This window comes from Camelina sativa, chromosome 17, assembly GCF_030686135.1.
Source record: "Camelina sativa cultivar CO46 ecotype springtype chromosome 17, ASM3068613v1".
Taxonomy (NCBI): domain Eukaryota; kingdom Viridiplantae; phylum Streptophyta; class Magnoliopsida; order Brassicales; family Brassicaceae; genus Camelina; species Camelina sativa.
This window is the reverse complement of record NC_141896.1, coordinates 3,784,521-3,798,328: the sequence shown is the minus strand read 5'-3', so window position 1 is coordinate 3,798,328 and position 13,808 is coordinate 3,784,521. Positions and strand designations below refer to the sequence as shown.

Below are 13,808 nucleotides of genomic sequence, written 5' to 3'. Positions count from 1 at the left end.
GATTTAAAATGTTTATATATTTTTCCTTGATTTCCATCACTCTTTCAAAAATATATATATTTCACAGAGACAAGTGAAAAAAAAGAAGATTATAAAATAAACCAGAGTAAATAATGATAACATTAAAGTCTTTAGGCTTGGTAAAGTGTTTTAATATAAAATTTATCTTAGAAATTAATTATAGTGACATAAATGTTATGAAATATTTTTCTTATAGTACCTTTTGAATTACTTAAAAAAAGGATTTCGACTGTTATTCATTTTTGCAAATAATCATATAGAAAGGGAAAAGATTAGGAGAAATTAAATCAGATACATACAAAATATCTGATGGTAACATCATAAAATATAATTAAGACACATGAATCTTGACTTTCCAGTTTTAATAATTTCTTAGAAAGGTGCTCAATCTATCCTTTTGATCAACTCTTTTTTCCTTTGGCAAATCAATAAATCTTTTTAAATGGAAGATTATCTCGAGGGTTGAAATGAGATCTAAATCAATAACTACTAAACTTTATTATTAGTTGACTGTTTTGGTACCACATTATCAAATCGTTTCTCTTCTATTAAGAATCATCTCAATGTTGTGTTTTTGAAAACAATTTTTTTTTCCTGGCTGTATTGTCAAAATTTCAGACTCCAGATCAACTCTTGAAAGGTTAGTGACATTATGGTTCGTTCTTGGTATACATAAAAGACATATATGAAGAATATAGGGATGTAGTTTACTCATCTGTTTGATTAATTTCATCGAAAAAGACCTTTTTCTGTTAAATAATGTGAAAATTAAACCCGTGAATAGTGTTCGTTGGAAATTATTTTGGGTCAGCATTTGGTGAACAACCTGTTAAAATAGTCTTTATATATTTCTTCGATATGTATATGTTTTTATATGAATGTTTGTGTTTTCCCTAACTCCAATCAACCACCCAAGCTGCCGCATACAACTTTTGCTTCAAGCATCAGCATTCGTTATATTCCCTTATCTTGTTCGTGTGCATTTTTGCATATTTATACATCTACAACAAAAGCTATAGATCGAATACAATTAATTATGAAGTGGTGTCACTGTCAACAACCGAACCACTTTCAGGTAAATCGGATGTTACGGTGGTTAGGTACATTTTCCTTATAAATCTTCCGAGTAGGCTAAGTATTTGTTGGGGCAAAGAAAAGAAAAGACAAAGATGTATTATTATTGGGAGTGGTTGCTTTTTACGAATCGTAGCACGTGATACAACTATTGCATTCATAAGTATGTAAACCATGTTCAACATCATACTTTTTGAGTCTGAATCATTTTTAACGAGTTTTGGTTCATGCCTCTACATGGGATTGGAATTGTCTAATGTTTCTTGATGGAATAATTTGTTCATTTTCTATTCTTATTTTAATGAATTTTACAAGACGCCAATAAAGTCTGGGTCATACAGTAATATGAAAAAAGGAATTCTTTGTTTATAGCAGAAGAAAACTTTTGATGTTGCCTAGACCATTAAACTTACTTCTCTCTTTTTTCTTTTCTATGTTTCTTTTTTATTAGTTCACATGTTCGTATGTTTTACTTTTTGTCTCTTATCATTTGTCCCCACTTCAAAGTTTTTGTGTGAGTAATGGATTCTTATTAGAAGAAAACCTATATAATGATTTTATTGTGTCATAATATATTAACAACGACTCTTCTTTCTTTCTTTCTTACTTGCCTCGTCTGTACAAGTTCATTTGTCTTATTACGTTTGTGGACAGATTTCGAGAAAGCTCCAAGACAAATACGCTGATTTAATCATGTTTCTGTTCTCTTCACATGTGTTCAAGCTCGTGACGACCAAAGGTACGCATCACAGAAGAAAACATCATTACAATTTCTTTTAGTTAGATTATTTATAAATATTTAACCTATATACATGATATAAGAACCTAATTCCTAACAAAAGTGATGGTATGCATGTTTGGTGAAAAATAATAGATTACCGGAGACACTTATTGAAACAGAGAGGATGGATTATTGCTTTGATCATGTTCATGTCTTTGTTTGAAATTGCAATCTCCCAAAATCAAACTCCTGAGCAAGAATCAACACAAGTCTTGCAGTTACATTACCAAGATCGACATGTACGTAGTCTCTTTACGTTTTTTTTTAACTAATCAAGATTCTTATAAATTACCTTTACTTTAAAGACACATCTTTAATAAATAACAAAACCGTTACGCTCTTAATTTATGGCTTTCTTGATGTACAAGTCACGTAGATCTTTTCCTAAACCCTAAACTATGACCATGATTACAGGTGGTAATGGACAATGGAATTTTTCAATTAACTTTGTCAAATCCTGAGGGATTTGTCACCGGGATCCAGTATAACGGTATCGAAAATGTGCTCGCGTATGACGGCAAAGAAGATGATAGAGGGTAAATCTATAATTGTATATGTATGTAGCTGCTCTGATGCGAGTGTATAAGCTCTAATTGATCTGATGTCTGCAGTTACTGGGACTTAGTGTGGAACTTTCCTGGAAAAAAAACCAAAAAGACCAAAGGCACACTAGACCGGTAAAGATTGTGTTACATTTTAATCATACCAATTGTTATTCCGCAATGACACTTAGTTGGATTAATACTTTACAGGATTGAAGCAACAAAGATGGAAGTGAAGACGCAGAACGATGAACTGATAGAGCTATCGTTTTCAAGGACATGGAATACATCTTCAACCACGGCTGTTCCAGTGAATATAGACAAGAGGTAACTAACTAGTCATCTGTATGTATCTCAATAAAAGCTATTTTAATTTTTTTCTTTGCTTTGGAATATATTGATGGGATTTGAGTTTGATTTTTCAGATTTGTAATGTTGCGAAACTCGTCGGGGTTCTACACTTATGCCATCTTCGAGCGGTTACAAGGATGGCCTGCTGTTGAACTCGATAATATCCGGTTTGCTATTAAGCTAAACAAGGACAAGTTTCATTACATGGCGATTTCAGATGACAGGCAGAGGTACATGCCTTTGCCAGATGATCGAATCCCACCTCGGGGTCAACCTCTTGCTTATCCCGAGGCGGTTAGACTTCTCGACCCTATCGAGCCTGAGTTCAAAGGAGAGGTATAGATTCAAATAATTATCAGAAAACATTTAAGCCATCCATTTACATTTACAGCTTGAAAACATAGGAAACAGAGGATTAAAGTCTTTTTGTCTTATAGGTTGATGACAAGTATGAGTACTCAATGGAGAGTAAAGACATAAAAGTACATGGATGGATAAGCACAAATGATTCAGTTGGATTCTGGCAAATCACTCCAAGCAACGAGTTCCGATCTGCTGGACCTCTCAAGCAATTCCTAGGCTCCCATGTCGGTCCAACCAACCTCGCGGTGAGCAATAGGTTTCAACATAAGTCGATTCAAAATTTGGATGGAAGATGAATGATAATTTATGTGTGTGAAATGGAACAGATATTTCACAGCACTCACTATGTTGGAGCAGATTTAATCATGACTTTTAAACAAGGTGAAGCATGGAAGAAAGTATTCGGACCTGTCTTTATTTATCTCAACTCTTTTCCTAAAGGAGTTGATCCTCTCTTGCTCTGGCATGAAGCCAAGAACCAGGTCAGTCATACATCTACCACACACATATTCATGTGCATATGTAAGAACAAGAGAGCTGAACAATAGATTTGGTTGTTGTTTCAGACAAAGATTGAAGAAGAGAAGTGGCCTTATAACTTCATAGCTTCAGATGATTTTCCTGCATCTGACCAAAGAGGATCTGTTAGCGGTAGATTACTCGTAAGAGACAGGTACACTAGTTGCTTCATTTATCCCTTGAAACTACCTCGTTTATGACGTAACAGATTCCTAAGTGATAGTTTTTTTTTCCTAACAGATTCATACGTAATGAGGATATACCGGCAAATGGTTCCTACGTGGGATTGGCTGCACCAGGAGATGTTGGCTCATGGCAAAGAGAATACAAAGTAATTTCCTTAACTCTATTCATATACTCATTCTCCTTCTTGTTAATTAACATTAATTCGATTAGTGATAAGTTTTTGTCTTAATTACATTAACAGGGTTATCAGTTCTGGTCAAAAGCAGACGAAAACGGATATTTTTCTATCAATAATGTGAGAAGTGGTCGTTATAATCTCTATGCATTTGCTCCTGGATTCATCGGTGATTACCACAACGACACCGTTTTTGATATTTCTCCAGGTTCGAATACTTGTATTTACCACAACGACTGTTTTGTAAATATGTACATCATTCTGACAAAGAGTGTAACACTGGAAACAGGCTCAAAGACTAACCTAGGGGACTTGGTGTATGAACCTCCTAGAGACGGTTCAACTATATGGGAAATCGGTGTGCCAGACCGAACCGCTGCAGAGTTCTACATTCCTGACCCTAATCCAACCTTTGTAAACAAACTATACTCAAACCGTTCTGATAAATACCGACAATACGGATTGTGGGAACGGTATTCAGAACTGTACCCCGACGAAGATATGGTCTACAATGCTGATGTTGATGATCATTCTAAGAAATGGTTCTTCATGCAAGTTACAAGGTTAGTTTGTTACTCTTTTAAATTCAAAACACTATGAAACTTTGTTAATAAGTATAAAAACATTGGATTTGTAGGAAGCTAGCAAATGGAGGATATAGCGGTACAACATGGCAGATCAGGTTTCAATTCGACGATAAAATGAAAAACTTAACCGGAAACTTCAAATTGCGAATTGCTCTAGCTACATCAAATGTAGCAGAACTGCAGGTGCAAATCTGAAGTTGCATTGACACTCTTTTTTTTCTCTATGAAAGTAAATATTCATTTGTTTGTTTGGTAATCTTTTTGCAGGTTCGGGTCAACGATCCTTCTGCAAATCCTCCATTGTTCACGACCGAGGAAATAGGAAAGGATAATACAATTGCAAGGCATGGTATTCATGGACTATATTGGTTGTACAATGTGAATGTGCCTGATTCTTCTCTTCGCCTGGGAAACAACACCATATATCTAACTCAACCCCTCGCCAAGAGCCCTTTTCAAGGACTCATGTATGATTATATTCGTCTCGAGTGTCCCGATTCCATCAGTTATCTTACAAGATCATAGAGTTGTTTTCAGTTTTCCCTTATAAAGTTGGTGATTAATATAATAAAACATAGAGAGATACAGATTCTTTTCTCGAGTGGTACTTTATATCAAAAGTTATACTCCAATCTTAACCCAAGAGGGATTGGAACCAAACATAGAGTAATAAAGATTACAAGTCCTTACTCGGATTGATGTACTACATATGTAATTTAAGGCTTTTAGTATCTACCGAGCCGGTATGGAAATAGATTCAAAGATCAAAATTGAAACATTTCGGATAACCGGATGGAACTAACTAAAAACTGTGGCAAAGCGACAAAAAACAGACGACATTGCTCTACGTGATTTCAGGTTCAAACTGTACTCAGCCAGCAAGAAGAGCTGCGAAGTAACTAGAGCTCGGTATCCTGGCTCGACCCAAACAGCCAACCGAACAGTATAGATAACTTACTTGATGCAGGCTTCTGTTTCGGGTCATCTCGATTAGCATTGCAGAGGTTGTCAAAAGCATGCTTTAGATGAGGGGTTACCACTTTGGCCTGTAAAGTGATGGACAATAGAGGTTCATGCCTGTATAGGTTTTACAAAAGAAAATGTATAATATTCGTAGGAAAACTTCAGAGGGAAAGATGCAAAATACCTTGAAATCTTCAAGAGAACAGAAATCTTTTCCGTCACAACCCTGAAATTTGTATGGAGACATTAGGATATAGAAGAAGAGAAAAAACGGAAAAGTGAGTTAATTAAATTGTGGAAGTTATGTCTACAATTCTATTTGGCCACTGTCCACTACAATAGAGCTGAAACTGAGTTTGGGTTAGATAGATGAAACTTACTGGAAGTGCAATAGGATGCTCGTTGTGCAGAACCTGAACGAAGTATTTGGGAGAGGAATCTACGGGACAACTGTAGAGGACAAGAATGTTGTTCCCAGCAAAAGGAGCCATGGTGCTGCCTCTGAAATCTCTGGTTTTAGGAGGTTGTGGAGGGAGTTCCAATGGTTGTTCCTTCTGTATTTTCTCAAACTCTGTGAAACATTTCAAACATTGTTAAAGAAGAAGAAGCACTGAGTAGAATTACATGTTTTACAACAAGCACAAGCGTAGGAATATCAGATGTGATAGACTAACCAGATCCATGAAGGAAAAGCCCAAGAAGACAAGAAAAGGGAACTATTGTTTCGGCATGTGCAAACCTAAGCCTTGCTTTTTCGTAACTTCCAGGCGGGAGCTTTTCTGCAGGGTAATTAAGTAGGACAACTTAGATCTGATGACTAAATTGACAAGCAAATCGTTCATATATTCTTGGTTTCAAGTTTGAGATTACCTTCCCGGGCCTTGATAGCTTCTTCCATTGAATTCAAAACATCTTCTAGCAACGGAACTCCCATTTTGTAGTTCAAGGAATTGCCATAGCCTTTGAGGAGAAACACTTCCAAGTCATCTGTCCATTCCAGCAAAGCAACCTACAGATGATTGTGTTACAGATAACTAGTGTTACAGCATAAAATCCATGAGCCCGAAAATATATCTAAAGCACATGTAAAAAGATCCAAAGACAGAGAGAATGAACTGGCAACTTGAACGTACCTCTGATGGCGTGAAAAGTTCACAACTTTGATTAGTTACATTAAGCAATGATGCTTCCTGAAATTTATAGAACAACATTAGTATTATAATTGATTCATGACGTGACATAGGTGTCCTAGCCTCCAGGAAAGGAGTGTATAAACCTAGAGAAAAATTAAAACGAGATTGAAGAATGAAGCACCTGCTTGCAAAGAAACCAGAGAGAAGAAACGTCCTTTTTAGTGAAACTTAGACCATATCTCTTTGCAACTGAAGCTGTAATCTTATTCAAAACAGGTTCCTTGAGCTTATCCACAGCAGGTTCCTTAGCTTTCCTATAGCTCTGCAATCATAGACAGGTAAAGAAAAATAAAAACTCAGAATAACTATATTGAGGATGAACCATACAACAAAAATAACTTAGATCCATTCAATCATGACAGTACCTTGTAGTTTTGACAACATTCAAAAAATCTCAGCTTTGTATCACTAGCACGGTTTTCACTTGTGACAGCAAATGCTCTATTACGACCTGGTCCCAGATTTCCTTTCTCCTTGAACAACCCCATTCCAAATGCTACAGCACTTGCAGATGCCCGAGGAATCTACCCAAGAGATTTAAACAAGTCAGGAATGTCCTCCACCAATATTTGCAACCAAACTCCGGTACTCACATAAAAGGGAAACCAACCTGCGTAGCTCTTATTGTATAGACATCAGGATGGTAATCATCTTCAAACAAACTAGGAAACCGTTCCCTAACTCGGATTCCCAGTTGGTACAACTCGTCCTCCCCTTGCCTGATCAGCTCCCCGCCTTTCACTTTTCCTTCCCAAGGAGATTTCCATTTTCCTAACCATCCAGGAACTTTGTCTAAAGACAATTTCCTAGCTTCTGCATCTCTTACCAGTTCCTTTAACCTACCAGCCAAATTCTCCAATTCCCGCAACCGTTTCTTGGTCGGAGAACGTGTTCCATGCCTAGCCTAACAATGTTAAAAGACCACCAATTTCAGTCTTCATTTTGGGTTTTCCATCACAAAAATAATGAATCCTCTAGTAAAGTAAGCTTACCACAAGGTTAAGGTGGATAGGTGTACACTCACTGGGGACATTGGATCCTTCAATCAAATTTTGAGTAACATCTTTCGAAACTGAGTATCTGCACACCAATTTCAAATTCCCCACATAAAAAACAAATTAAAACTCACTAAAGAAAACTACACAAATTTCTGACAAAAATGTTGTCAATGTAGTCAGGCAAACGGACAGCAATCTTGACCAATTAGGTCAAACTGATTTAGACCCAGATGATATAAAGTGTTGTTCTTTGATTCAAACTTTCCTCGGGAAGAACGCAATAAAAGAAGGATTGAGAAAAGAACCTAGTGACGGTGGAGAGGTGATGACGAACATCGAAACCCTGATCCGCCTGTGAAACAACAAATAGACACAACAGTGTGATCCAAACAGTCTTCTTCGTCGCCATCTCTCAAAGCTTTTCTTATTTCCTTCACGAGGAAGTTCTTTTTGCCCGATTTATTAAGCCACTGTTCCAGTGCGTCGGGTCACACGGCTTGCTTCCTCCTTCACGCCACGTGTTGACCCGTCACACGTCTTTTGGTTTAGTCTTTACATCTCCAAGATGTTTGTAATTTTTTCGATTCAATGCCGGTTTAAGTCGGTTTTACATCGGTATTGCGATTTGGGGAGCTTTACAGTTGGAACGAGTTCCTTTGCCGCCAATATGCTCTTTGATAATAATATAAAAACCAATCTTACAGATCATTTTATTCATTAGAAAAATGTGATGAGACCTATTCAAGCAACGTTGAGTCAAAAGCATGACCTTTTCGTGACCAGGAACCTTCTCTCTTCTTTATCTTTCCAGATTGAAATGTGTGTTTGCACGTTAAACCAATCATGGGAATGAGTCCCACCCTCTAGGAAAGGTTTATAAGATTAATATCTCTCTGCGTATATTTTGTAAAATCTCCAAGAAGAAGAAGCAGAGAGACCATGGAGGAGTTTCAAGGTCCAGAACCAGGCTTCTGCGAGAATCCTCGATCCCTCGAGCTCAATCAACGCAGATGGTGGATCTCTGTTTTCTTCTGCGGTTTCTTGATCTTTGTCGGAGACTCTCTTGTTATGCTTCTGTTGAACTTCTACTACGTCCAAGACAATCGATCAGACAGTGATCAAGACCGACAATACAAAGGAACATGGACACAAGCTTTGATCCAGAACGCTGCGTTTCCCATCCTGATTCCACTCTTCTTCATATTTCCTTCACCAAAACCAAACCTGGAAACAGTCTCCAATCAAACCAACAATGGCTGGTTTCGAGTTCTCTCGCTCTATGTTTCTCTCGGTGTCCTTGTCTCTGTTTATAGCAAGTTGTATGCGCTTGCCAAATTATACGTAGGATGGGGGATTTTGGTTTCAACTCAATTGATACTCACCTCCCTCTTCTCAGCTTTCATAAACCGTCTCAAGTTTAACAGATGGATCATCATATCGATAATCCTCACTCTTGCCGCAGACTTTTTTGGCGGCCCTGCGTTTGCTGGAACCCCTGATGAAGATGAATCTGATGCTTACGATATCAAGGCATGGTTGATACTCATATTCCCTACTCTTGCTTTCTCCTTGTCTCTGTGCCTCATGCAGCTCGGGTTCGACAAAGTTTTGGTGAAGACAAAGAGGTATGGTAACAAGAAGGTGTTCCGGATGGTCTTGGAAATGCAAATCTGTGTTTCCTTCATCGCCACACTCATTTGCACTGTCGGTCTGTTTGCGAGTGGCGAGTTTAAGGAGTTAAAAGGCGACAGCGAGAGGTTTAAGAGAGGGAAAACTTACTACATTCTGAGTTTGGTCGGGTTGGCTCTCTCTTGGCAGGTTTGGACGGTTGGGCTGTTAGGTCTGGTGCTTTTAGTGTCCGGTTTATTCGCTGATGTTGTTCATATGTGTGCTTCACCCGTTGTGGCTCTGCTTGTTGTGTTGGCTTTTAATTTCAAGGACGATGACTTTGGCTGGCAGAGAAGAGGTGCTTTGCTAGGAGCAGTTTTGGCTCTAGCTTCTTACTTTTACTCCCTGTACAAAACAAAGAGGAAGGAGACCGCAGAACTGAAAAAAAGAGAGAACAACAACAGCGAAGCTTAGTCTCTGCTTTTGTCTACAATATGTATAGATGATACTCTTATTCCTTGTTGTGTCTTGCAGATACAAATACTGTGTTGGTACTGCAAGTATCCTTTATTGATTCAGAAGTTGTATACATCCAAATGAGCGACTAAAAGTACATCCGTGATGATATATTGTATATCTCAACAACAGCTACAACTAATCCCCTCGCAGATACATTGAATCGAATTCACATATGCGTAAAATGTCTGTAGCAAATGCATAAAACTTCTCTCACATAACCCATTCCTCGAATCTACCAAGTTTGTTTGTAGAATCCTTCTTCCAGAAGGGCTTGATTGCCGTGAAATTCCCAGTTTTCTGTAAGCAAAGAATAGCTTCATCAGTCAACAAAACATAGAAAGAAGTAGGGCACTGTGAAGAGTATGCACATATCCACAGCCAAAATACCTTAAGGCAGAGACTTCTGGTTGTATCACAAACCGGGTAATCATGTGGACAACAGTGACGACCATCCTTGCAACACACAGCGGATTCTATCTCGCAGCATTTCCATGAGAAACATAATCCAAACAGGTTTTTTGCACAGCAACAAGTCTCTGCAGCTGAACAATAGGTGAAAAGGTTGCATTTTGTGGGGCCGGGAGGGGCCGGTGGAGGCGGGTTTGGATGTGTCTTGATGGGATATGAAGCAAGCATATTGATTCCGCATACCCCTTGTGAATTTCCGGTGTTACGCTGCATGTGCATAAACCCATCCATTCCCCAACTTTTTCCCCATGAGTTCTTCACAATCCAATAATCAACACCATTCTCTGAACCATATCCTACTATGAGCACAGCGTGATCCAATGATGTCGAACACGGTCCAGAAAATATTCCCTGCACCAAAAGGTAAAGTTTCAAACAAGGAAACGTTGAATATTCAGAGAATAGAGTAGGAGTTGTATCTCTAAGCATTCCAACTTACACTGGAATATAACTGAAACGCTCTCTCGCTTCCACAGATGCCGACACTAACTGGCTGAACCGCTACAGCCTCCTTTAACGCTTTCTCATCATTTGTTTTCACGCCAGCATAGCTATCAATTGTCACAACCCGCTGTTTCAACTGCATAACAAAAGAGACTCATGTACGTTAGTGGATATCAAAGATCAAAGAAACAAACAAGGTATAGAAATTAAACAAGGAGAAAGTAAACCGATACCTTATCCTTCTTACAGGTGCCATCGCGTTGCTGATAAGGATAGTCTTTCTCTGTGTCTATTCCCTTGTTTTTTATGACAAATTGGAAAGCATAGTCCATGAGACCACCATTGCAGCCATCATTATAAGACTTGTCACAATCAATGAGTTCCTGCTCGGAGAGGCTGATGAGATCTCCTGTAACAATCTTGTTGATTCCCTCCATAGCTCCAGTAGTAGAGAACGACCAACACGCCCCTATAAATGTAGTAAAATATCATCATCATCCACTCAAATAATCAACATGGATGCATCTGAGAGAACACATTACTATTTCTAACCAAATTCCAACATTTGTCCACTGAATCAAACAGTAACTGTCATATAAGAAGACACATGATAATTGCTTCTAGACTTTCCAAAAAAGTTCAATCAGTATATCTCAACCATAATTAGACATGAAAAAGGGAAGAAAAGTTATACTCCAAAAGAAAGTCCAAAAAGCGTGAAAGAGATGCAAAATTACCTCTATAACATACTAAATAAGCACAGAAGATGAAACCTACATCCTCAAAGATTCTAAAGTTTGAGAATTTCTCCGATCTAAAATTCAATCTTAAGGTTCCGATTCTAAAGTCTTAATCTTGAATCAACCCCCAAGTCGCTGAACTACAAAACTCTAATCAAATCTGAAACTCGATGAAAAAAAAGAAACACAATTTTAAAAAGATAGAATAAAAAATACCGCAGCTTCCTTGATCTTTGACATTAGTAACAGCTCCGTTCTTCCTCCAATCAACAGAATCTGGAACCTTTACGGTACTACCACCCAGACTCTTCCCTTTACTACTACTAGCCATTACCAACGACGGTGCTGAAACAGAGAGTCCAAAACGAGAGGTCTTGAACTCGGTGTGAGTCAGATCCGCGAAGGCATTGAGAGAGAGAGAGTAAGTAATAGCGATGAGATTGTGTTTGGTAACGAAGTCGTGGTTATCTTTAAAGATTTGAATTCTGTGTTGCCTCTCTTCTTCCGAGCCGTAAGTTTTGCCATGTCTCTGGCACCAGTCGTCGAACAACTCGGAGATGTCATCGGAAGATGACGATGAAGATGATGATGAAGAAACGAGAAGAAGGAAGAAGAAAGTGAGAGAGACAAAGGAGAAAGATGACATTGACATTTCTTTTTTTGTTGGTTAAGAGAAGAGAGGAGAGAGTCGTGGAGATAAGTTTGTGGCCTAGAAATAAGGAAGAGTGCTTCGAGATTTGTTTGTTCCCAATTCTTGTGAGATTTTAGCCAGTAAGATTACAAAACGGTTTGTTTCGCGTTGGCGTTTTGTAAAAAGCGTTTGGCAGAACGCAGAAGAAGTGAACCACGTGTATAATGTGTATTATTATACTTCGTATGTACTTTTTTAACTGTTAAGAATTAATACAAAGAATTTGAATGGTAAACTGCATAATTGTGATAACAAACCAAGCATGATTTAATTTCACATAAATGTTAGTATAAAAAAAAGTGTGATTATTGCAAAAATATGCAGAGCAAACATATATTCTAGGCTTGTAGCACCATCATTTAACAGCCTCGAATCTCCTGATTATAATTACACACCGAACCGAAGATCGGGCCAGAGAGGCCCATATTCCAATCCAAACACATTTAGCTTCCAACTACACACAATCCACACAATTGTAAATCATTGTTTTATTGCTCTTTGGTCAACACTAAAATCATTTGTTAAGTGGTAATCTATCTATCTTACTTTATCAAGCAAAAAGAAAGCAACTTTAGCCCTATAATAAAGACCACCACTCCCTATTGTTTGTGTAGGCTAATGAGCAGTACACTTTGGACCTACTCACGACTTTATTGCATTACCTCCTTTTTGGTTTAATACATAGTATGATAGTATATTTTAATTAGTAATTAAGATCACGCGGAGACCAGAGGGTGGTAACCAAAGCAATGTGCATGCCTAACGTATTTTCAAGAGAGCTAACAAAAAAAAAAAACAATATTTATTGTTAATGCACATACGTTAATACTATTTGATCAATCTTTTCGTATTTATCTAAAATTTATGCAAATGTTTTGTAGAAGACTTATTATGATAAAACAAAGGACAAAGAAACGAACACAACCTTGCACCGTTAAGTTTTTAATCACCAATCAAACCCGAGACAGAACTATCATCGGGCGGCCACACACAAATAAAAGAAAGAGTAGTGTAGCCTTCAGCCTTACCTAACAGTCGACAGGTAAAAGCGACTTTTACTATATAATAACCAGCAAATACGAAAGTGGCTTTTATTTTTTTGAAAATATTTATATTTCTCCCTACAACAGTATTTTAATCCACTATAAAATTACAAGAACATAACTCTACATAAGTGTTGTTTAATCTTATATCAATAATCAAAGAGCACATATTATAATATATATATGGATGCTATCATCATTTTGGAGTGGAGGGCTGGGAATGTGTTGACAAAAAACATACAAAATACATGTTGAATATTGAAGTAAATGTATAGTAATTAACAAAAAAAAAAAATTATTTTCCTTTTGTAGGTTTTCCACTATATGTATATAGTTTGAAAAAAAGTTTGTAGACCAAAAGTTTGAATATCCGGTTAAAAAAAGATTGGGTAGGCTGAGGTTTGAAAATTGAGTTCCAATGTTATGATATTTGGGGACCATCAGACCATGAGATTAAACAAAAGGAACTTGTAAGTATGAAATTTTGAACAAATGTCTTACTTAACATTGAACTTATCAACTTTTACAGTTTTAGTAATTTG

The 13,808-nt window shown here is 37.4% G+C and overlaps 4 protein-coding genes across 7 annotated transcripts; 2 read left to right on the top strand and 2 right to left on the bottom strand.

Moving 5' to 3' along the window:
- The first annotated feature begins 378 nt into the window (after positions 1-378).
- Positions 379-5,191, top strand: LOC104755193 (uncharacterized). 4 transcript variants are annotated; one of them, XM_010477539.2, is made up of 15 exons: positions 379-661; positions 1,750-1,834; positions 1,970-2,115; positions 2,291-2,412; positions 2,488-2,553; positions 2,629-2,745; positions 2,844-3,105; positions 3,207-3,377; positions 3,459-3,614; positions 3,699-3,805; positions 3,892-3,982; positions 4,079-4,220; positions 4,302-4,575; positions 4,650-4,782; positions 4,867-5,191. In XM_010477539.2, the coding sequence occupies exons 2-15, from the start codon at positions 1,789-1,791 to the stop codon at positions 5,122-5,124; spliced, it is 2,091 nt and encodes a 696-aa protein (XP_010475841.2). In that variant the 5' UTR covers positions 379-661; positions 1,750-1,788; the 3' UTR covers positions 5,125-5,191. The 4 variants fall into 4 exon arrangements, with proteins under 4 accessions (XP_010475841.2, XP_087351539.1, XP_087351538.1 ...); XM_010477538.3 differs by lacking the exon at positions 379-661 and adding an exon at positions 916-1,096; XM_087495413.1 differs by having other exon boundaries at positions 479-661; positions 4,079-4,575.
- LOC104755195 (uncharacterized) lies at positions 5,192-8,264 on the bottom strand. Its single transcript, XM_010477541.3, has 11 exons — positions 8,059-8,264; positions 7,748-7,835; positions 7,366-7,659; positions 7,121-7,279; positions 6,877-7,017; positions 6,696-6,752; positions 6,433-6,571; positions 6,237-6,341; positions 5,943-6,133; positions 5,747-5,788; positions 5,192-5,645 (listed from the first exon to the last, which is right to left on the bottom strand). Exons 1-11 carry the CDS (start codon positions 8,160-8,162, stop codon positions 5,499-5,501), a joined length of 1,467 nt encoding a protein of 488 aa, XP_010475843.2. The 5' UTR covers positions 8,163-8,264; the 3' UTR covers positions 5,192-5,498.
- A 428-nt stretch (positions 8,265-8,692) lies between these two features.
- On the top strand, positions 8,693-10,019 carry LOC104755192 (putative purine permease 16). The gene has a single exon (XM_010477537.2). It carries the CDS (start codon positions 8,693-8,695, stop codon positions 9,833-9,835), a length of 1,143 nt encoding a protein of 380 aa, XP_010475839.1. The 3' UTR covers positions 9,836-10,019.
- On the bottom strand, positions 9,910-12,574 carry LOC104755191 (low-temperature-induced cysteine proteinase). The gene is made up of 5 exons (XM_010477536.3): positions 11,749-12,574; positions 11,026-11,261; positions 10,788-10,928; positions 10,268-10,699; positions 9,910-10,177 (listed from the first exon to the last, which is right to left on the bottom strand). The coding sequence occupies exons 1-5, from the start codon at positions 12,182-12,184 to the stop codon at positions 10,091-10,093; spliced, it is 1,332 nt and encodes a 443-aa protein (XP_010475838.2). The 5' UTR covers positions 12,185-12,574; the 3' UTR covers positions 9,910-10,090.
- Positions 12,575-13,808: the final 1,234 nt, after the last annotated feature.